The sequence below is a fragment of the Netta rufina genome, assembly GCF_964035555.1.
Source record: "Netta rufina genome assembly, chromosome: 3".
Classification (NCBI taxonomy): Eukaryota; Metazoa; Chordata; class Aves; order Anseriformes; family Anatidae; genus Netta; species Netta rufina.
Window position 1 is genome coordinate 9,446,661 of NC_140125.1, and position 24,836 is coordinate 9,471,496.

General features: G+C 39.0%; 1 protein-coding gene across 1 annotated transcript in view; it reads right to left on the minus strand.

The window, feature by feature from the left end:
* The window catches only part of MACROD2 (mono-ADP ribosylhydrolase 2), an 856,291-nt gene that overhangs the window by 667,888 nt on the left and 163,567 nt on the right, over positions 1 to 24,836 (minus strand). The window contains exon 4 of the mRNA XM_084284713.1: positions 10,410 to 10,439. Within this exon, the coding sequence (XP_084140839.1) occupies positions 10,410 to 10,439 (30 nt within the window). The remainder of the gene's footprint in view (positions 1 to 10,409; positions 10,440 to 24,836) is intronic.

Here is a 24,836-nt window from a genome sequence, read left to right on the forward strand (position 1 = left end):
CATACGGTTTTCTTGTCTCATTTTCTGAGCTGTAAAATGGAGAAAACATTATATCTCTGTTTACAGAGCAATTAGGATAAATGTACCAAAGGTTTGCGGAGCATTTAGATTCTGCTACAATAATGCTCATATGGATGAGGTTCATCATGTGTTTTCTGTCATAGCTAAGCCATTTTCAGTGGTGTCTGTCTCTGGTTATTTCACACCTCAGTTTACTGTTCCCACACTTCTATTGATTTTAAAAATAAGGTCTAAATTGAATCTACAAAGCGTTTCAGGCAAAACTTGAAGCCTGGGGAAAGGGGAGGTCATTTTTACTCGGTTCTTAAATCATAGGAGCACTCTACTTTGGAGCTTGCTGTATGGCATAAGAATGAAAATCAGCAACTGGAAATTGCAATACCATCCAATTTTATCAGTAAGGAAAGATAGGAACTGTAAAGACAGACTTGGACTTGCAGGTTTTTAAAGACAAGTTTCACATATATATGAGTTTTAATCCCTCATTAGCAATCACTGCATTTTTTTTTTTTAATGCTAAAAAGACTCCTGCTAATATTTTCTGTTTAATAAGAGTTTTAATAGAGTGTTCTCAAAACTGAAAGGAAGAGAGCTGCATGGACAGGCACGCAGACAACTACGAAAGACAAATCTTTCCAAGACTCAACCATCTTGCCAGATGCTCTGCTGGAGATTTTCTTGGCTTTTGAAAAGCCGCATATTATAATCTGTAAGTGTCTTGCACAGAACAAAGGAACTTTGGAAAAACGTGATCAGCACAGAGCAGCTCATAAATGAGAAGCAAAGCTCTGTGGAAAGAGCAGCAAATTTGAAATAGAAAGCGAGCATAAACCTGGTTTCATAATCCTTCCTCTTATGTAGCAAGAAGAAGGTTGTAAACTCTTTCTTTAATTTCAGTAATTTTGACATTTAATTTTTGTTTGCCTCTGGCTTAATCTGTGATTTTATTCGAGATTTTTCTTGAAAATGCAATGACAAAGAAGTAACTGTTTTCATTAGAAACAAACAAACAAAAAATTGTTGTACATTCTTTCAGTTTGTACATTCTTTCAATTCTGGAAGCTGAGGTGCTAACAACAACCTTCATTTCTCAGAGTCCATTGTCTCTGAGTTTTGGGGATGCCAGATTTTATGCCCAAGTACACAGTGGAGACGCGCTTAGGGCTATCTTCTCCCATCTTCCTGTATTTTCATTTTACTGGACAAGCATACATTGCAAGCTAGGTAACCAGATAGGATCAACAAATGGCTGTTGCTATTTTGCCATGCCTTGCTGCTCACACCTGTATCATTTACATATATTTGATGTAGAAAGAGCTTGGGGCTTAGAGATACTGTTAAGGAACTCTCCACTTGATGAAGATCTCTGGTTTGTATTTAGGCTGTTTTCCCCATTCCAATGTGTAAACTTCAGCAAATGTCCAATATTCAAAAATGCCTCTTTTTCCATGACTCAAGTACTTCCACCACTCCCTTCTTTTATTTGTTCTATTTGCCTTAAGATTGGCCATACAAATTAACGTGTTTTTAACATGTTTTAAATTGCACTTTGCATTTTCCTCCCACTAAACAATGCATCTGTCACGGGACCAGGAGAAGAACTGTTAGACACCAAATCTGAAAAACAGATTTCCAAACACCACCACTGCTACGTGAGCCTAACAAAACTGCTGTGAGCTCTGCAGAGCTCACTTATTCTTACCTCAGCAAAAGGAACATTGTCGAGATTGTTAGGCTTTAAACTGAGTAACCTTGACAGGTGTCCCAATTTACAGATTTTTCTTTAAGGAAACCAACCAAATGCTTATTTTTAAAAACTGTTGTCTGTAGACTGGCACATATATGTACTGATAAATGCCTGACTTACTGTGTATTCATTGTAACACACAGCCATGTGTGTTGCTTCCTGCACTCCCATTTTCTCCTTTTTCACCCAAGGAGCTATACTCTTCACCTTCAACTACAGTCTCAACAGAAGTATCCTAAGATGTTTAAGTGCACCTTGTTAAATTAAAAAAGATTTTTTTTTTTTTTCTGCATGGAGTACATATTTATGACGTGTATTTGTCTACATAGAAAGAAGTGTTAAACATTGTTCATGCATACATACAATTCACATAACAAACACACTGTGAGTTGCCTTACACATCGCGTGATATCTATGGATTAGGGGATCTTTGTGGTCTCTGATCCTGATTTGCAGCTCTGTCCCGTAGTATGAAACAAAATGGAAAAAAAAAAATGCATTTCTTACATAACCACTTGCTTTTTAGCTTGGATTTTTATCAAGAGCACCTTAAATTTTCAATGAACATGAAATAAAGGTCTTTTCTGGTCTAACAAAATTAATGCCATGGTTTTATTTATTTATCTATGCACATACTTGCGCACACACGTGAAGTCTAACTTTCTGAAAAGACTGCAGGATTCATTCACAAATGTATACAGTCACATATATATATATACAAGTATGTATATACAAAAGCTGTTAGCAAAACATTTATACACAGGGAACTGTATGTTCATTATTTACTGGCAGGTAGATAAGAATGTAATTACCTCCAAACAAAATAAAACTAAACAAGGAGAGTCAATGAGATAGTCTATGGGAAATCCAAGTCCTCCTGAGTAAGAAAAACATTTCAGAGTCCAGCAGAAACTCAGAGTATTGTGGACACAACATTCAGCAACTGCCGGGTGAATAATACAACCTTACCTTCTGGTGCCTAATCAGGTCAACACGGGAGCAATACTATAAAGCTGAGGGCAGAAGTAAGTGTGATCTGGACGTGCTACATTTCAAATTATTCTCCTGAGAGCAAGATAGGCATGCTCCTATTCCACTGACCAGAACAGGAGCGTCACCTCAAAGGAAGACATGCTGAACGTGTATTTTTAAAAAGTCATCATTAGGGAAAGTCACTGATATGGAGCAGCAAGTAAGTATATGTGCATGCCTGAAACTTAACACCTGATCGTATACCTGCATCAGTTCCTGTAAATAGCAAAGCATAATTTTTCTTTTTAAGTAACTGCTGGGAAAGTGTAATTTACAGGATACAATTAAGCAAAATACAACTAAGAAATACTTATAATCAATCCAGAGACTTCCTGTTTATGACTATTACCCATAACTAGAAGCATGTATAAAATGACTGGTGAAAGGAAATTAGCACTGTATCTAGCCAAAAAGCAGAATAGATATTTAAACCAAACAACTAAGTTCTAAAGTAGAGCACATATTTTAAATATAATCACAGCTGGTTGAGTTACGGGTGTTTTGAAATAAACTCTGCTTATTTATTTATATAGTTATCCTCACTATATCTCTAGATGCAATACAAAATGAGAAGTCACTAGTTTTAATTAAAACTGAACTAAAACTCACACAGAAGTACCCGCTGCAGTAAGGGAGGGCAAAAAGCTTCCATACATACACAGATGGAAGCGTCTTGGGAATAACTGACCTGTAACAAAAGGCCTAGCTCACACAAGAAGTTTGAATAAATTCTATAAAAAAGGTTAAGTTATAGAGAAATCTATTTGCTTTGATCTGATCCAACAAAAAGCTCATAAATAATAACAAGATTTTGGTCTGAAACAGAGACCTTGAAAGGGTTACACTCTACCCTGAGCTACCAGGCTATCGATGGAAATAGTATTACAACTGTATAGAAAGAAACACATTAATGCATAAGTATTAAAATTTTAATTGGCTGATGTGCTGTCACAGTGGGGGAACTTGTGGATACAGTCCTCTCAAACCCACTCTATTTACAGAGATGAAAAAGAACAGCATGCAAATAGTAAAAAGAGATAAAACACTTCAACAACCCCACAGAACTGCAGCAGCAATCTTCTAGCAGAAAGGGATTAATTAGGAACAAAGGCAAATGGCCATTTGCCTTAAATTATCAGCTCTTCTACATGATCATTATTTGCTAGGAAAATCTTTGTACCTTTATAGCTATTATCTAAATACCTAAGATATGACGACACAGCATACAAAGCAACTAAAAGCTTTTGAAGCTAGCTGAAATCCAAAACGCTGCACATTTGTTCCGTGAAGCCATTTGTTACAAGCACACCCCAATCTGACAAATGTATTTGACATGATACAAGAAAATGCCAGACTGACACAAAAAAATACAAAATAATAATGCTTATTTTCTTGATTAAAGAATTCTGTCAGTGCTCTTTTCTCAAACTCGTTCTTCTCCTCTTGAGGGATACGTTCACGTTATGCGCACATCATACACAAATATGAACTTTGGATTTAAACCCTTGCTTCACTTGCATTTGGATTATGTAAATATCAAGCCCAAGCCCTGTGAAATCCAAAACAGAGAGATCTCATCCTGGTTCAGGATGGAACAGGCTTGTCTTTTTCCTGTTCTACATTTTGAATGTCCTAGCATGGGGCTAGTCTATTTAAAGTATTCTCTTTCTGTATTATTATGGGGTGCTTTGCAAGTTGTCTCATCCCTGCCTCCCATTTTCCTTGGAACAACTTTCACTTCTAAAGTTCATGAATATTTATTTGCCACGTAAGTTGATGTCAAGTTACTATTCAGACAGTGAAAAATCTCTTTATTTTTCTTCAGAAATTTAACCATCAGAAGATGGCTGTAAATTATTAGTACAGTACCTAAGTCACGGCTCTGAGAATGAAAACTTCACCCTTGTCCAAGAAGAGGGATGTTAAAAAAAATGTACCTATGTCAGCTGCTCTTTTCTGCCACTATTGACTGGATTTGATTATTGACTATTGACACTGGCATTTTGAACTCATTAGCCTGCAATTAATTGACTAATAGACAGGGTGGCTGGCAAACATCACTATCAGCAGTCATCTTCTTTTGCACAGCAGTAGCAGCAGCCAGGATGGTTGTGCTACACACCTGATATTCCCACGTTTGAAGACAAACTCCACCACCAATTTGGACCCAAACCACACGATCCAGATGCTCAAACCCTGGTACCTAGAGGACTACAGCTGCCCCAAACCAAGTGCCCCATCTGGGCCTCAGCCATCACTCTGGAAAGGTGCAGATGCCCACCCAACCCTGTGTCACATCGGCATGACCCATGCCTGTATTTTGGAGATACGCAGGCACTGGATGCTCATACACAGGCACCTACAGCTCCCCAGACACCTGTGCCACTTAGCTCAGCCCCAAGCCCCAAACGAGCCCTAAAAATACTGACAGCCATCTGCCTAGAAACCAACTTGCTGAGAAAACAACAACAAATTTGAAAAAATGTGTCAATATTGCTCTTCCCTTTGTGTTCCATCTCTGTTCAGATGAGGAAGAACATTTCATTAAATTCCTGCCGTAGCTGCTCGCATTTTGTGCAAGGCTCAGAATACGACTTCAAAGTCCAGTTCCTCCTTGGTCTGATTTTGGGCTCAGGCTCAGCAAAAGGACACAGAACAGCTCATTTCCCTCCTGATAAACCCATCTTGCAGAATAGAAATCAGCCTGGGGTAATTTCTTTCCAGCAAGAGAAAACAGATTTTTTGGGCTGCCACTGTTATAATCTGAAGTGGAGGTAAAGGCACACAGAGGTGGCAAGCAAATCCCACTTCCAAAGCAGAGTCCACCTGATCCTGTACAGAGAATCCCAATTCCATACTAAGCTCATGAACCAAGTTCATGCAAGTTCCCCAAGCCATAACAGTTGCTTAAAATGATGTGCCTGCAAACCCTATCTTGGCAGACAGGAGAGGTAGGTCTGGTCCACATTTAAGATATGCGAACATGCTTATGGCTATACTGGAATTAATTTTTTCCACGCCAGAAAAAGTCCCAGAAAAGACATCATTACATGGGCCAACAAACAAAGAGACAAAGAAAAGCAGACAGACCTTTCGGGGCAACCAGCTTAAACTGTGTCCAAACAATGCTTCCAAAAGACTGCAAATATAACCCGTCTCGTCTCAGTTTTTAAAGACAAAATTACCATTTTAAAGTACAGAGCTGACAAAAATTACATTCATCATAGGACAAATTAAACTGGGATGTTTCCTTCCCCAACTCAAATATAGGCAACAAAATCTTATAAGGAAAAAAAATTCCCTAGCTTGCTGTTTTATATATACCCTCAATTTAAGCTCAAAGAAAGGAAGCCAATCCAGAAATTAGCATGCAACAAGAACTTGATTACAGTCAGCAAATGAAATAAAGGAAAAATGAACCCCAAGGAAAATAACTGAAAATGAGGTAATTGGGAAGGGGGCACAAAACCCCAAACCTCAGACTATCCAAAACAGCAAGGGGGAGGGGAGATTTCATCTCGTGCTCACTTTGCTTTAACACACTACATGAAATAACATACTTTCATTCCTTGACAATGCTCCAGACCTGACTGTAAAGAAATAATTGCCATGCAAAAAAAAGGGCGTTTTGATTTCTGAACAGCCAAAACTTCAAAATGCATTTTAAAAAAGCATCCCCGTCTCTCAGCGTATCAAATGCTTTTTTTCCCTCCCCTTTCTCCTAATACAGGTAATTTTCTTAGTAATTTTCACCTTTGCACAGTTTAACATAATGGGACAAATAATACATCATGCACAAATAAGTCATAATGCTCTGTGCAAGTTAATAGGGGCAGTGAAATGCTGAATGTGTGATAAATCTAGTCCTGACAGTGAAATATGCCTCCTAATTAAAAATCAATTATTAAAAACAGTAAAGAAAGAAAAAGAAAAAAGACTTACCCACCAAACTCATAATAAAACCCAGGAAACTTCAGAGTTATGTGAAAAGCAGAAAAAAAAAAAACAACTTTGACATGTATATTAACTAAAAATTCTTCCACGACTCTATTGTGAGTTTCTTGATTTTATGATTAAACAGTTCTGTGAAAAATTGTTTCTGGTATCTTTTATACTTTTATCTCTTCATTCCGAATATCCACAAAAATGAAAAAGACATCATTCAAATTGGGAATGCAAGAACAAATCATTACTTCAGCTCTGTGAAATCAAAGTATGCTGATGCCCTGATGTGACTCCAAGGTGACACAGGAATGAGGAGCAGCTGCCCCAAACCACCAGCACCTGGACTTACAACAAAGTGCACTGTGTTTACCAACAACATTGCCCACCGAGTTCCTCAGAAGCTCTCCTCCAGAAGCTGTTTGAAACGTGTGTATTGAGTAATTTGTAAATTTTAGATCGGGGTTTTCAAACAATTATTTCCAACTATTTTGTGTCCAATTCTGGAAAGATTTCATACACAGAACAGCTCAAAAGCAGCTCAAAATCACAAAACATTTTTGCATGAACTTGAGCAAGCTGAAATTTCTGGTTTTCATTTTCTGTAAAACTAAGATATGTATTCATACCCCCAGCAGTGACAGAGAGATTTAATTAACAGGCGTTACTGAAGAGATCTGAATCCCATTAATGGAGAAGCTATACTTGTATTATACATTATCATAAATATTCAGTATCCTCAATCAAAAAAAGATGTTGGTGTTTACATATATAATAAAGTTTTAATAATTCACTAGCTGTATTGCACACAGACTACTGCTACCACTTAATTCTGGAAAAGGTTAAAAAAAAAAAAAAAAAACCATATCTAGAACTTTAAAACCAAAACCTTTCAACTGAGAAGAAAAGGAAACCTTATGCAGAGAAGTGAACGTTGCCAACAACAGGTTTTTTCTCCACAAGGCTGTAGCAGTGTGGGCCCGGGCTTCACCTGCCTGTAATGGCTGTGGGTCGCCATTTGCTGCTCCCCTGGGTGACCCCCAGCCTAAGGACCATGCTTACCTTTCCCTCATCTGAAGGGGCATAGCCAAAGCCAGGACTACTTTGACAGTGAAATTATCAGGATTTTTTTCCTGAAAAGACTTGGAAAACCTAAATGAGCCCACTTTACAGTGACAAGAACAGAGGATGAGGTAGCTACCCTACTTAAGGGTGGCTCGCAGCCCCTCCAGAGTGCAACAGTAACCAATCCAACTCCAAACCATAAATAATGCAGCCAATTTGGGTATTTTACCTCCATCAGCATCCAACAGGACATAGTGTTATCCTCCACAGGATCTGGGATTACACTGGGCATGATTTGCAGGTTTCTGGAAGCAGGGTGATGCAGGGACACCTCCTCTGTCAGGGGGCCAGGGCTGCTGGCCAGCTGCGGTCGCTTCCCCAACAGACTACATGGACCCACTGCGCACCCAAATTCACCCCACTGGAGGAGTTTCTGGCACTGCTGTGGAAACTTATTTCAGAAAAGGTGGCAAAAGCCAAAAATGATGCCAGGGCACGAGGACAGAGGTGAGTCTGGGAAGAAAGGAGCAACAGCGCCCTGACCTCGACCGCCTGTGCCGCCGCCATCACCTCAGCGAGCGGTGCGCCACCTGCCCTGAGGGGAGGCCCCGAGGCGGGAAAGGGGGCTGAGGCATTTTCGCTGCTTATTCATCTCTTTTTATTTTTTCTCCCCAGTACCAGACCCAGTCATTAGAATTTTGTATATTGCCAATAAATCAACTTGATCACAAAATTTAAACCCTTTTTTTGGCTAGCAGCAGGGACCGCTGCTAAAAAAAAAATATCCATAAGAGCTGCTTAGTTGCACATAATTTTAAACCTGAATGTGGACTGAGATAAACCTGTGGCCAAGAAACAGCATGACTGCTCGCTGCTGCAATCTGCTTGAATTCCTGAGCCCTCCAGAGTCCACACTGGATGTCACGGTGAAGTGCGGACCCACAAAAAAACTTTCCCAGAGCCGGTATGCTTGGCAGCAGGGACCAACATGGCGCCCCATTCAAGTGTCCCACTCATCTGTGGGATGCTGCTTGCTTGCCCATTCCCTTAGTAAAATTATTTCAGATTCACAAGTGATTTATCTTCTTTGAGCAAGCATCCTTCACTTCCCACAGTCAACAAATGAAACACGGGTCAGACTGGTGACAAAATCAGCCTTCCAACTGTGTGGCTGTCCTCCGTGGAGCAACAGTGGGGAAGGCAGAAAAAAGATCCATAAAACACAGGAAAAGTCTCCTCTGCCACAGAGGGAGAGCCACACCACTGACTGCCACGCTGAAAGGACATCAACTTCTCAAGTACAGTCCAGCTGAATAAATACCACTGAAAGTCAATAACCAAATCCTGTTAGGAGCCACAGTGCTCTGGGAACCTGATTGGAATTTGAACATTTGCATTGATGTTTTTTTTTTTTTTTTCCACATTTCCAGCTGGGAGTAAGCACTGGAGAGAAGGTATGCTCCATGAGAACAAGAATCGCTAGTGAAGGATTACCTTTTAAAGGATTATCTTTTAAACAAAGAAAAATTTGGTATACTGCAAGCAACTAACTAAAATCAAAAGACACAGATTAATCCAATAGGATTATCAGGTAAGGCTTCTCTGTACCTTTAACGTCCAGATACACAGCTGAGAAATATGAACAATTTTATTTAGATGTCTTGGTGCAGTTGTCAAACACCTTTTCATGTGACAATCCCCTGTTCATGGTTCACAAATAAGAGCTGCTTATTCAGTTAAGGTTGTTAAAACAAAAGCTTTTACTTATTATCCTCAGCCTCACAAGCAACAGCAATCTTTTTTTTTTTTTTTTTTTTTTTTAACAGAGCCCTTTACTTTACCCTTGCATATGTAAGCTCTGATCATCAAGTCCTTTTAACTCCAGCCAGGAAGAAAGATTAGTAGCTGCCTGCACTGCTCCTATATTGTGAAATTTCCAGAACTGAGCTCTTTTACTTCCCTCTGGGAGACAGGGTAAGTAACAGAAAACTGAAATCAAGCACTGCATGGTTTTATTCCTGAATTGTAACACTCATGTTAGCTCTTATGGCCATGGTCCTGCAGTATTGCAGAAAGCAAACAGCACTGATCTCCAAAAATAAAACATATTTGGAAGCAATGCCCACTAGATACACTTGTACCTCTCTCTTTTACTAGTAGATATGTTGGCAGCATCACGCACAAAAGAATTGTACTGAAATTTACTTCATAATTCTCACAAGCAGAATGGGGTAAGCAAACAAGTAAAAAAAGTGCAGAGATAAAACCTTGTTACTTTAGTAAAATAGTATTTTATCTTGTTTGAATTTTGTAACATTTTAAAAAACTATTTAATCCACATTCAAAGTTCCCTTGTAGTAACTTAAAAAAAATCCTAATTACTTAAACACAATATAACATAACCCAGTTTGGTTAGCCCCAGGTCAGCTGTACCCAAATCCAGAGAAGTAAAATAATCCAGCAGCAGTCACGAACCCTGCTTCTTAATGGTATGAAACATTATTGACTTTGCTGAGGTTTCCCATCTAATAATTTTACTTTTCCATATATAAGATATTTCACATTTATTTAAGAATAAATACAGTATTAAGCAAAGGCTTACCTCCTCCACCTCCAAGAAGGCTGGAATTAGCTGCAAGAAGAACAAAAGGAGAATCGTTAGCATAGAGCTTCCTAAATACAGATGGTACCAAAACAGAAGATGTTTCTCAAAATGTTTTCCATTGCTTTCATTTCAGTAACTTCGCTACTCTCCACTTACCCAAAACCATTTACTGCAAACACAATCTATGTAATTTGTAATCTTAATCTTTACCTTTGCAATATCTTTGTACATGTAAACTAATAAATAAAACAATATTAAAGCTTAACGTGCTGAATAGCTTATGAAATTACAATCTTGAATTTATAATTCTATAAACTGCATTTCTTTTTGATTACCAAATGAAGTAAAATAGCCTCTCATTTTAGAGAAACTTTAGTCTCTCTTTAGAGAGACTTTGATGCAACTTTTGATTACCTCTCCTCATTTTCTATGACATGGGACCTTTGAGAACAGCCATGAGAAACCTTGGCCCCATTGAAATCAAAGGGTGCTTTACCACTGTCTGCAATTAAATTGGGATTTCACTCAGTATGCTTAGCTGCTTCTGTGCTACATCCATCCAGCTATCTATCCCAGAAATAGATAAATCGCTTATGGAATGCAGTTTTCAGAGAATGGTGGTCCAAGATGATCCTTCAAATTAAAGTACCAAAATTGGAGCCAAGCCCAACATTTTCTTTTCACAGACTAGGCAAAAACAGAAGACAAGCCTAAGTAAAGTTTTGAGTAAAGTATTTACCCTTTAGATGTATGGGAAACCAATCCCTGTCATCATAATATTGAAAACAATACAAAAGCAACAGTAAATGGGCAAATGGACAAAGGTATTTCTTATCACTTGTTGATGAGTACAGAAGCAAGACAGCAAACTATTGTTCTGCTCCAAGACAAGATACATAGAATAAATCAGGCATTTCCCAGTATCCAAACTTTCTACTGTCAAGATATTGCTTCTATGATTTCCTTCAGCTTCTTAACTGGAAAGCTTTAAGAAGCAAATTCCCTGATGTTATTTTTTTCCATCACTTTCTTGAGACTTTCACAGAAAATCGACAGTTACCTTGCTTTTCCTCCATTTCTTTTTCCAATACTCTACATACATCTTTAATATCTACTTTCATTTCAACTATTTGCAACCAACTTTCCCTCACACTGCAGTGAAACTGTCTTAATCAGCAAGCTAAACTTTCCATCAAAGTAGCATGCTCAAGATCAAAGAGGGATCTCTGATTCTAAAAAAGCATCATATGCCATTAGCACTATCTTACAGTAACTCGAGACAGCACTCTAGATTATCCAAGATGCAATGTCCTTTAAAGAAATAAATATGCAATTTTATATCTAGCATAGCTGACAATATCAAATCTGAGTAAACCACAAACTAAATGGACAGTTAGCCATCCTAGGACTTGCTGTTCCTACATCTGTTGAGTGGGTGACTCGTTAAGACCAAAACCTAGAGGGTTGTTCTTGTACACCTTTCTGATCAATGCCTGGTTCTAACATACTAGAAGATTAAATAGAAGAAGATTGGGTGAATAATCTTTGTTTCTAAAACTAATTGCCCACACAGCTTTTGTAGCCATTTTCAAATAACTGTTTGTTTGGAAATACAGGAAGGCTGGAGTGACAGGCACAAGCACAAAATGGAAAACTGAAAAAGATCATCTGTGCTTCGTGAACATCACGTTAAGCCAGTCTGTTAAAGTCTTGTGCTGATGAAATGGGAAGGTCTCCCACTCCCTTCTCTTTATATCACTCATCCCTGGCAAGTGACAACCTTCCTGTTTGCTGCATGAATTCTTCCTTCAGATTCAACTCAGTAAACCAGGTGAAAATAATCCACTATTCTTTTTGGTACTGTTTTCCAACACATCACTGAAGTGAAACGGCTCGTGGAAAAACACACAAGAGGAAGAACTGTGTGACTAGAAAAAAGACAATGGTGGCAACAGAGTTTGGCGAGATGGGATCCTCCCTTTTGGCAGTCAAAAATGATTATAATCGCTCCAGATCCTTAACTTTAATGTACCTGCATCCCAAGAATCAACTGTTTTCCTAGGACATCACTGTCACAGTTACTTTGCTTTTAAATGGCACAAGAATAATTTACACTCTTGGCTATCCTCTATCAAATGATAGCAGGGAACACATATTGCCGTATATATAAATTGACTTCGAAAAAATACACAGTAATAGTAATAATAAATCATAGATTCCTGCAGTGGTTTGGTTTGGAAGGGATCTTTAAAGATCACCTAGACCAACCTTCCTGCCATGGGCAGGGACGTCTTCCACTAGACCAGGTTGCTCAAAGCCCCATCCAGCCTGGCCTTGAACACCTCCAGGGATGGGGCATCCACAGCTTCTCTGGGCAACCTATACCAGTGCCTCACCACCCTCTGAGTGAAGAATTTCTTCCTTATACCCTAAACTAAGTCTACCGTCTTTTAGTCTAAAGCCTTTACTCCTTGCCCTATCACTACAAGTCCTTGTAGGAAAGAAGGAGAGAGATTTTTTAGAAGCCCCCTTTAAGTACTAAAAGGCTGTAAAAGAGGTCTCACCAGACCCTTCTCTTCTCTAGGGCTAAACAACCCCAGCTCATTCAGCCTCTCCTCGTAGGAGAGGTGCTCCAGCCCTCTGATCATTTTTGTAACCCTCCTCTGGACCTGCTCTGACAGGTCCCTGTCCTTGTGCTAAGGCCTCAGAACTGAACACAGCATTTTGGGTGAGGTCTCACGAAGGCAAAATGGAGAGGGAGAACCACCTCCCTTAACCTGCTGGTCATGCTTCTTTTGATGCAGCCCAGGATATGACCAACTTTCTGGGCTGCAAGCATGCACTGCCAGCTCATGTAATTTTTCATCCACCAGGACCCCCAGGTCTTTCAATCCATGTATCTCCGAATCTGTACTGATGATGTCTGGGATTGCCCTGACCTATGTGCAACACCTTACACTTGGCCTTGTTGATCTTCATGAGGTTCATGCAGGCCCACTTCTCAAGTTTTCTCCAGGTCCCTCTGGATGATCCCCTCCTTGCGTCTTATCAACTGTACCACTCAGCTCGGTGTCATCTGCAAATATTGCAGGCATACTGCAAAAACTGCTACTGAACTCCAACCTCTATGTATTCCCCTGCTCTTGCCCTCACTGAAATTCAGTATTAAGGACAGACACAAATTAGAAACAGTCACATATTTCTACAGGAGCCTCCAGAGTACTCCTGTACCAGGTAACATCACCTGCAGTGAAATGAGCATATCTGAGATAAAAATCAGCATAACATTCTGTTTCTCAGCATATGAAATATCTACTGCCATGAGTCTGCTATACAACATTTCTTTTTGGCAATGTAGAATGCACCTACAATTACCGTTCTCATTCTTGAATGAGTCAAATTCTAGGATTTCAGTGATTATCTCTGAGAGACATAGCTAAGATCTGCTCTACCTCAAAGTTCCAAAAGTTTCCACTGCTAAAAAAATATTCTTCTGATATCCAGCCAATATTCCCATTGCAAAATCTCATTTGCTGGCTTCTCAGAGAATTATGTTTCTCTCATGAAGTTTTCCTGACAATGCTCACCTTTCCAATACCTTCTAAAACTTGTTAATAACATATAAGTCAGCATCACACACTTCTCTATAGAAACAGCAAAAACATTTCAAACAGATTTTTGGCTCCAATGGATCTGTCGTAGCTATTGGAATTGTGGCAGTAATTCTACAGGCTTTTTTTTTTTTTTTTTTTTTAAAAACTTTTATTTTAGTTTATTTCTTATTAAAGCATTACACTTACGTACTAGAAGGAAAATAAAACTCTTTTCCTACGATGCCAGGAAGGACCATGGACAAACTGTGAATACAGTATCCTTTCCAGAAAGATAACTTGTCACTCAAAACCCAGACACTTGTATTTTCAGATGCTTCAGACTGTACCCATAAGGTTCAATAAAGCATACCACTCAGGTTTTGGGAAGGCTCTGCCATTAAAGAAGTACCTAGTCTCTTACCTCTCTAAGAACACCTCATCTGCAGCCAGAGCTAGGGATTTTCACCTCCACTCAGAGAGCAAGTCAGCACAGCCCCATGGCTGTAATCACATCATATTACACTGGAGCAAGTATAGCCTCTCTTCTCAGGCCTCCAGTGTTAATCTACAGCTGCATTTCATCCACAGTGCTCCCAAATGATCGAATCTTGCAAAACACCTTGAAATGGGCAGGTGTGAGCAACAAGATATGGAAGCAGTCAGCCTCCAAAGCTGATGCAGTCCAAACTGCCTCCTGGGTTGGACCACTGCACTGTGTGCAGGCACAACTCCCCCATCTAACTCAGGGCATGTCCACTCCTAAGTAGCACTTATGACAGTATTTTTCTTTGACTAGTTAACCCATCCTGACTAATCTTTTGTCCTTATTTCTCTATTCTACAACTGAGTAAGATTCTGGAAACAGGAGATTTGGCAGGGTGGGGGGAGAACTGAATTGTTACCAAGTTACCAAGACAAAGAACAGTAAAAGAAAACAAACAAGCATAAGAGGGTCTCCAAAAAAATGTGAGGGCAAGATTACTTGCACCTCATTTCATTCTCCATGTCACCCTTTGAAGCTGACTTGCCCAACCTATCTGAAATTGCCTCTTTACAAGCTATAACAGATTCCTGGGCATTAACTCAGAAAATCCAGTTACAATACAGACCTTGAAATATGATTTTAATATGTTCTCTTTTATACCTAGAGGAGTGATGACAGAGTGGTCAGGCAGCCAGCAGAGTACACAGCTCCTTGTCAGGCTCCAATATAACACATGTTGATAAAGCCCCACTGAAAACACCTCACTTAGCAATGGCCCGCAAGAGGCAGCATAGGTGAGAGCTCGTCTAACTTTACATGTTTCCATTTGCAACAGCTAACACAGACTTCAATTAAAAAACAAAACAAAACAAAAAAAACCAGGCACATTCAGGGAGCAATTCCCTGGGGGTATATTGAATATCAGCTTCAGGATGAGTCAAATCACAGCACAGGAGATGTTACCCATCTGCACCACTTTAAAAGGAGTCTTGGACTCTACATTTTGAGACAGATCTCACCCCAGTCTGCCTCAGTACATCGAACAAAAGTACATCCAGGAGTAGTAATGTGCCTTTCAGCCTTTTAGGTCTAGATTTCTTATTATTAGGTACATTAGAAGCATTACCAGTAAGGAGTGTTGCTGCAAAGTTCAGGCTCATCTCTAAGAAAAAAGCCATTTCAAAAAAATCCACATAAGAGAAAACACTGTCTCTATTCATTGAGTATAGCAATTTAGCCCTTAATGAGATGTTTATGACCCCAGATTCAACCAGAAATTCAGTATTTCTAATGACTCAGCACCTCAATGGTTTAGGTTTTTATTCTTTATAACATAAAGGAACAGCACCGGGACAGGGCTACTTTACTCCATAAGCACTTGCCTGTTCTACCCAGAAAACTCAACTTTTGCTCTAAGAAACAAAATTGTTTTCAAAACACTTCTGCAGGGAGGGAAGGGAAGAAAAAAGAAGAAAGAAAAAAAAAATAGACATGGGAGAAAAGAATTTAAAGTAAGCTTAGTTTCTCATTATGGAATACCCATACTGAAATCTCAGGTTACTAAAACATACAAATTTGAATAATGACTATTCCAGCATATTTGACAAATAAGAACTGGACATGAATGTTTTAAATCTCAGCCTTCTTAATGAGTGAAGTCATATAGCTTTCCAACACTTCTTCAAATGAATAAGCAGACCAGAAACTCTGGCACAGGTCTTAACATTTTGCTCAATGTTCTCTTTACAACACTGTCCTTGCCAGGAAGAAGGATTATTTGAAATTTGTGGAAAGCAAATGAATACTGAAGTAGTTCACCTCGAATGAAACTGAAAATCTTTCTGTGCTGTAAGCCAAAATGTATAAAAAGTGAAAAAGGACCTATGTATGGGTTGCTTAAACCGACATTTGCAGTCACAGAAATGTTTTTTTCCTGCTGTCAATTCTATTGAATTTAGAAAACAGAAATGATGCAAATACCAATTTTTGTGATGTCTCTAGAGATAGCATGCTTTTAGCTTTGTTAACAACATAGCTGACTAACTCTGGTTACTTTTTGTTGGCATATACTCATCTGACAACATTTTTTAAACGTAAATTCTTCTGGGAGCATGTCATTGTCAAGTATTAATGGCACTAGTAACTTAAATTGACATCTATGTCATGCAGCCATGCATCTGTCAGTGTAATAAAAATATACTTTTAAAAGATTACTTGATATTGTCTGACTTTGGCAGCAGATGTTTGAGCTTATTTTGATGTAAAAAAGATTAAATATTTTTGTCAATACTTTCTAATTGTGAAATTTATTCAAGAAGACATCTTTATAACTGGCAGTGTTGTAAGATGCAAGGCATTCTATTGCCTCAGACACCATTTTTATTCATCAATAAAACATCATAACAGGCAGCTGGTGAGCAGAGTACAAGTAATTTATGGAACAGGAAGCTACATTTCTTCTACATGTTTTCTGAATAAGAAACCCTTACCTGCCACTGCATTTTGTTTGATCTTTTCTCAAGAAAGCAGCGAGAACAAAGAAAAGTGAGCTAACAACTGCACCCTGTACATTCAACCATTTTTACACAAGATGTGTTTTGATGCCTTAAAGTAAAAAGCTTTAGGCTTAAAGATCACAAAGTATTTTCTATATATATTTATATATAGTAAATAAAATGCAGTCAAATACGACATAGGAAAGTATAACCGCCACTATAATTAACTTGAAATACTTCCTTGCACGCAAAGCCACCGCATGCAAGGAAGGAGAGGTAAAATACCATTATGATAACAGACAGCCAGATTTGTGAAGTTATCTAAGTGCCTAATGATGCAAAGTAGAGACCTCTATAAATTAGAAAAGCCACCCAGCCTATGAAATACGATTGACTTGAAGTATTTAGGCACATTAGTAAGTACCACTATTAGCACCTTCCAGACACCTACCTGCCTTTTGTAAACACAACCTTCAGGCACTTACTGAATATTGAAGGGTGTGACTATATCCTGCACACAGCCGTACACCACAAGCACCTCTGTGATACAGGTAGCAGTAATTTACTGTTTTCTACCACGCAGAAAATTTCCTCAAATGAGTTGCTTCTCTCTATACCTGCAAAGGGCTTTCACCCCTCTGGACTGAATGCTCCAGCTCATGAGCAAGCTGGATGCTGATGGAGACGGCCACGCCAGGATGGCGGGCACAGCTCGTCAGTCCCCACGGTGAGCTGGCTGCTCTGCACACCTTGGCCCCTGCACCTTGGAGCTGCAGGCAGGAGAGCAATCCCTGCACAAGTCAAAGACTGAGCCACGCTGCTCCTGGAGGCTAAGCCACTTCTGAGTTTAGCCTAGTAGCATGGAGTTTGATTGTTTTTAAACGGATGATTGAGAGCACATCGTATTCTTGATACATACACAAGGACTTAATCTTCCATGTAGTAAGAAATCTTCTCTTCTGCTCATGCAAAAACCTCTGTAAATAAAAGTAAAGGTCTCTCCGTTTCAGTTTATTGTTGGTTAAAAGTACCAACTTCAAGCTCTCTTTCTAAGAAGACAAGCTGCCCAGAAGCATGACCTAATGAGTCTGAATTAATTTTCATGTTTCCATCATCTGTGGTAGCAAAACAAGAAACAATAGAAAGGAACTGAATTTTCCATGCTTTTTTTTTTTTCCTTTTTTTTTTTTTTTTCCCCTCGCAGATACTCAACGCAAATGCTGCAAATTTGTCTGGCTTTAAAGATTAATAAAATCTAATGGGAGACTCTGTCCAATTTAAAAGTAAGGGTCTTGTATTTGGACCTAATAAAATGGTTTTGTGGTTTACCCCAATCATACAGTCTATGCTACTCTATTTCCCTCTCTCACAAATTCTCTATGGAGAATGAATTGTTTCAACCAAGTTTTGCCATCTTTACAAATAAAGTACTCATTATCTCAATTTCAAGCTTTTAAAGGGTATTTCATAGGTAGATTAAGCAAAAAAATAATAATATACTAGTAAGTGCTCTGGAGTTGAGTCTGTCAAGGTAATTGCCTTCACAACATTCTGAATTCAATATGGAAACAATAACTGTCATAACTTTTCAGTATTTTTCTTCTTCTAATACATTACCAACTCGATATATAATGTGCATTTATGCAAGAAAGCTATTTTTAAAAGATATATATTACACCCATTAACCTTAATCAGTCATATGCAAAACATCTCTGAAATGTGATACCAATATATACCAAATATATTTTTATATATATAAATATATATACATATATAAATATACCCACAAAACCCAATGTAGGCACTGAACACCAGGCAAGGCAGTAGTAATTTGGTGCATCAGCATAATGTGAAAATAGTACAGACACAAGCACACAGCTATCACTCTGGCATTTAGAATTTCAACTATGTTGGAGGCTTACTTTGGGCTATAAGAAACAAAACATGCCAGGTTTTTACCTTACAGTGAAATACACTAATAGCCTTAATGTAGGGCAAGAGAAAATTAACAGAGACTGAAATTGTCCAGCACACACTGAGAAAAACAAACAAACAAACAGAAAACATGAGAGAAAGCGCTTGGCCAAGAGTACATCCTAAGCATTTCCATATAAACTTCCACACAGAATGGAGCCTAGGCTCCAACTTAAAAAGGAGCCTAAATTTTATAATAGCCTGAGGATTTTAGTCACCATAATTGTTTCTTGGTGGGGAAGTCAATCAGAGTAAAGAACAGAACTTAAAAGAAAAACCAACGAACAGATGAACTTGTTTGCAAGGGTAGTCATCGGGACATCTCCAGTCCCAAACACAACTCAGCAAAACATTTTCAGATGAAATCTTGCAAAAGCAGCACTTCATCACTTCACGCCTTCATACCTGTGAAATTCATGCCCTTCATACCAATCAACTGGTATTATTTTCAGCTAGACAGAACCATCTCTCCTAAATCAAATGAAAGTGATGCAAAAGAAAAGGGTTTCCTGCCAACGCCTTGTGGAGGACAGTTAGAAGAACCTGTTTTGTGAGGCTGATCTCATCCCTGGGAGGGAGAAGATGACAGACTCGTTGAATCAGAAGCTGCAATTTGAATAGGAAGGAACCAGAGAAGGCTAAAACTGGCTGGCATGCACAGAGCCATCCATCAGCAGGCTTTGTCTGAACCCCTCTGCTGAAGGCACGCTTGGTTTTTGCATTCCTCTCATTCTTCGTGGCAAACATGAGAAAGGCGCAACACAGAAATAATTTCATTCTAAAATACGGGTTGATAAATTGTCACACACACTACCCGATGGCTAAAAGGAAAGCTATGAATTAAGATTTCATCCATTTTGTGTGTCAATTTGTGGTTTGTTCAACCACTTAGAGTTGCCATCTAGATCAAGGTATTTTAAAATACAGTTGTGACGAAACGTAAAGCAAAAGGAACTTATTTCAGGGCAGAATAATGAGGAAAAAATATTCAAGTCTACTACAGCCAATTCTTCATCTCATAATTTGGACTATTTGTGTGGTTTGTAAATGTAGCATTAAAGGGAATCAAAGTGCTGCAGTATATAATTAATCCATTTATGTAGAGTCATCATCAATATTTAAAAGCCTACACAAAACAGAATATGAGGTAGTCCTACGTTCTACCTGCACAATTACAAAAGCAGTTTGGGTAGTAATTATTTCTAAATAATTAGTGAAATTTATATAATTCATGCATCTTTCCAGTATCCCAAAGGTACGAGAACATGTTATCTGGAATACAGAAAAAAAATAGAGTGAAGTTCTTCGTGCTTTCTTTGCTTTTGTGTTTTCAAAATTACAACCTGCCCTGGACCTCCCAACGCCTACCTGTACACAAGAACACCACCCTCTGAGCTTTTTCTTTCTTTCTTTTTCTGATGCATTGGTGCTTAGGGTGCACCTAACCACAAGATTTCACTTCAATTTCCTTCACTGGGAAATTCTTGCACAGTATTTGACTTCAAAAACTAAAATGTCTGATTGCAAAAAGTCTTAATAAAAACAAAAATGTCCGATTGCTAAAAGTTTTAATTAAAACAACAATTACACTGTGATAATGAAAAAGAAATCAAAAGGTGATAAAAACTAACACATTTCAGCCTTGAAATATTAATATTTAACACCCTGGTTTCCAAACAATGAAAACCCTAACTCATTATAAAATCTGAGTCCATTGCAGAAAAGAAGCTACCTGGGGCCCTGCCCAGACAGCAGCAGAGGAGCGTCCTCAGGGAAACCATCAGCATGAGGCAACTGGCGATACAGGCGCACCCTGCAGCACTTCTGCTTTACGCCGAGCACAACGGCAGGCCAAGCAAGGTCAGCCCTGGCTTCATCCAGAGGGCCAACCTCAGCCAGGGCACCTCGGAGTGAAATTAGTTAGCAGCCACCCCACTGGCTTTGCTTCGGATATTAACACTCATGAACAACACTGTTATTAAAAGAGAGAGAGGGAGAGAGAGAGAAAAAAAAGAAAAAAGAGAAAAGAAAGACAGACAGAAAGGAAAGAAAGAAAAAGCGCACATCATGCCCTACCAAAACAGCCCTCGCACTTTTTTCCAGCTATGCAGACAAGACTTCACTTGCAAATTTTGCCGCAAAGTTAGAGGAAGGCAAGGTGTTATTGCACTGTTTTTGCAAGAGCAGCCTGGAAGGAAGATTTTGACGATGAATTATAAGCTCCTGCAAGCAACTAGCGCAGACATGTACTGTCTGAGAAGCCTGCAAGTCAAGCACTGAAGTAAGGTCTACTTTAAAGCATATCCAGCTGAGCAAATGTAACATGCTCATATGAACACGTTATATAACCTCTCTAATGATCATTTCTTTATATAGCCTGAAATTAGACGCGGCTCCCACTGTGGTCAGTGTGAGCCACATTACAGAAGAAATAGAGAATCTGGTTATGTATTTTCCTGTACATTTTGTTTTCCAACACAAGCCTACACTGTTGCTATAGGGCTAAATGGTGTTCACCATCAGTCATGTATTCCTTTATGAAGAAAAGTGGAACTTAATAATCTGGATATTTCAGTCAGACCAGCAGGAATGCATTACATAAAATAGGGAACATACACCTTTCACTGTCCATAAGAACATCCTCCCAAATCTTTCTGTATACAGTTGTCAAATATGCTATTCTTACTTGAAATGAATGTTTCAAAAAGTTGCAATCTATAGCGAAAAAAATCTTGAGAAGACCATAAAAGATATGAGTAAAGTGTAGCCATCAACTTACTGTATCAGAGATTACAGAAAATGCCCCTTTTAGGATAAAAGTAAGTCAGCTTAGTCAGAGAGAGATTGGTTATCCTCTCCATTTTACTGTTCCTGGAACATGCAATCCATGACATGTCTCAAAATGGAAAAACATAATCTAAAGTTTGAAAAATACAGGGGGGGGGGAAACACAAAACACAATTACTATTTTCACTGTTACCATTTTCACATTCCCTGAAAAACTCTGCTTGGGAACTTTATAGAGAAGGCAGATCACAAATAATCAAAATGATGTGAAGGCCTGTAGATATTTTCACAGGTGTGACGGAGCCAAGAGCCCAGATGAAATCACTGGAAATGACAGCATTTCAGATTCCGTGGGACTATTCTTTTTTTTTTTTTCCTGACAGGTTGTTGGGGTTTTCTAATCTTTCCTAGCTGCAGACACGCACTGTTCAGGATTTATCTCCACAATTGTCAGGTTGGAGCGATACTGCTTAGTAATTTGCCCAGCAAACACTGCCCTGCCCCTGATTTGCCTGAGTATCAGCGCTGTACCTGCTCCTTGGGTACCCCGTGGCTGCCTGAGATGTAAAGCAAGGAGTCAGACAGTTTTATTACACTCTCAAGGCAACTTCTTAAAGCTATGATTATGGGCGCTTCTTAATGATGATGGAGATTAAAGCTATTATCCAAAAAAATTGCAGTAAATAGGCACCGTTGTTATAAGACTGTTTTCCAGCAGCTGCTACCTGGCAGAAGAGGCATTAAGGCTTTGATGAAAACTACTGAGGTTAGACTGGACAAGCATTTTCCCTGAAGCACAAGAGGGTGGTGGATTGACTGCACTGTCACACGCTGACAGGGCCACGCAAGGAAGAGAAATCGACAATCTGCAACACCAAATTGTTAACTTCATCATATCGGCACCAGAGCGTCATCCCTAGGATCTCCCATCCTTCCTCCCAGCTAATTCCACTGCTCAAATTTAGATGTGGAAACGTGGTCTTTATCAACCTGGACCCATGCTACCTTGTCTTGTAGGTCTATTCCCAGTTAGACACATACTTGAACTCTCCAGAGCAGGCCTGTATTTTGGCTGCAAGTCCAACGACCAAACTCAGGTTGATTTCCCCAGATTGCCAGTGGAAAGAGGTGGGCACTGCCAGGAGGGAGCGCAGGACATCTGCCTCACATGAGCCCGAGGCAGATAATGCGAATTCACCCTCTTGCAGCAAAAATGCTTGTGGTTAATTTTACCACCGTCGCTGCAAGCACTTCCACCACAAATCCTTTCAGCTATAACCATTACCCAAAACCACAAGAGCTGCTTGCACTTGCTGCTTTTGCTAACATTTCTTTCATTCCTTCCAGTAGCAGTTTGCCCACTGACTCAAGAGAAGCACCAGCATGTAAATGAAATAAATGAACCGGTTTGACCCTCTCCCTGCACCACAACTCATTTGCAAGAGTTTTCATATGCCATACCACCTAATTGCTGCAACTACTCTCTCTGAAAGCTCCAATAAAAAGGGCTGTGGCTCGCTAATCAGAGGTTAAGACAGAACAAAAACAACAACAAGAAAGACCCTACAAACAATTTCTACAGACAATTAGGCTGAAGATAAAAATGGGAAAGCTAATTAATCATTCTGAAATATATTGCTCTTTTTTTTCTCTTACGGAGTATTTTTCAAGTGTTGATCAAATAAGCATAACCTGTTTTTTCATTTTACCTATCTCCCTCTAAGGCATAAAGAGAGAAAAAGACGTGTAAGCACAAAAACCACACTAGGTTGAATGCCTCTGATCTGAATTGTTTCTCTCCAAAACGCTGCAACATACACAGCCCAAATATCCAGAACAACTTCCTTAAAAATGGTTCTCTGTAAGTTGGCATTTTAATCAGTTACTGTTTTTTCTCTACCTTATACCAGGAAAATTCAAAATCTGAAGACACTCCAGGCATTCATATGGACCTTTTGCATCGAGGATTAGTATGTATTCACAGTCCTCTATTCGACATCTAGGTAACACAAACAGGGATGTTATAAGCTAATTTGTGCACAGCAAACACTTCATTTCATTATTCTAGTACTACTAACATGATTTATGAGTCAGCTGAGTACTTTTGAAAAAGGTATTGAGAAAACAAAGGCAGAATTAGGCAGGGTACAAACACTGCTTACACAAATACAGTAACCAGTAACATCGAAGGATATGACAGGCATTTCACGCTATATATAAATGCATCTGAAAGGCAGGTAAAGCATGTTTTTATAGTTGCTCAGAAAAGAAAAAGATGAATCATCCATTCAAACTCTATATAAAGTGACTTCTCTAGTGGCAATTAATAGAGACAGGCCCCAGAACGCCAGTCTCATGCTCTAATCATCAGTGAGAAAGAAATTAAGTGACAATTAAAAAAAGCCTTTATTGAATAAGGAAAATTCTGTTTTCTCTTGGAAAGCAACTACAGCAACCTCATATTCTATAACCACATTAGTGAGGAAATGGTTCAGTGGATACCTAGAGAAGAGCTTATGTCCCTGAAGCATCAGGTAGATAGACCAGAATACTAAATACACGCTCCTAAATACACAGTGTAAATTTACGGTCATAATTTGCAGGAATAGAGGCCCTGTTAATCCCTCTCTAATAATCCTGTGATCTAAGAGTATCACTCCCGCTGGAATGTATAAAAGCCATAAATAGTCCCCAAATTTTACCAGAATTTGTTACAGGCAGCAGAAAACGTATCACTCTGGCTGGAATAAGCGACTTCACAAAAGCGTGGCTCTCTACTTCCCCTGAAGTCTCAGGCAGTCTTTCCTTTATACTTCAAACAAATTAAATCTACCGCAATTAATGATTATAGTTTTTCCTTCAATCAGCCCATATTCCTCTAGGAAATTAACTCAGCTATTAAAAGCCTAAAGGCTGGAAAGGAACCTAGTTAGATGAGTTTTACCTCCTCTGTATTGCCTGTGTAATCAAATGCAGTTTCCCCACCAGTTTAATTCTAATCAGTTTAATTACTGAAAATTACAACACAAAAAAAAAGAAAGAAAAAAAAAAAAAAAACACACCTTACTTCTCACACCAGAACAAAGGAGAA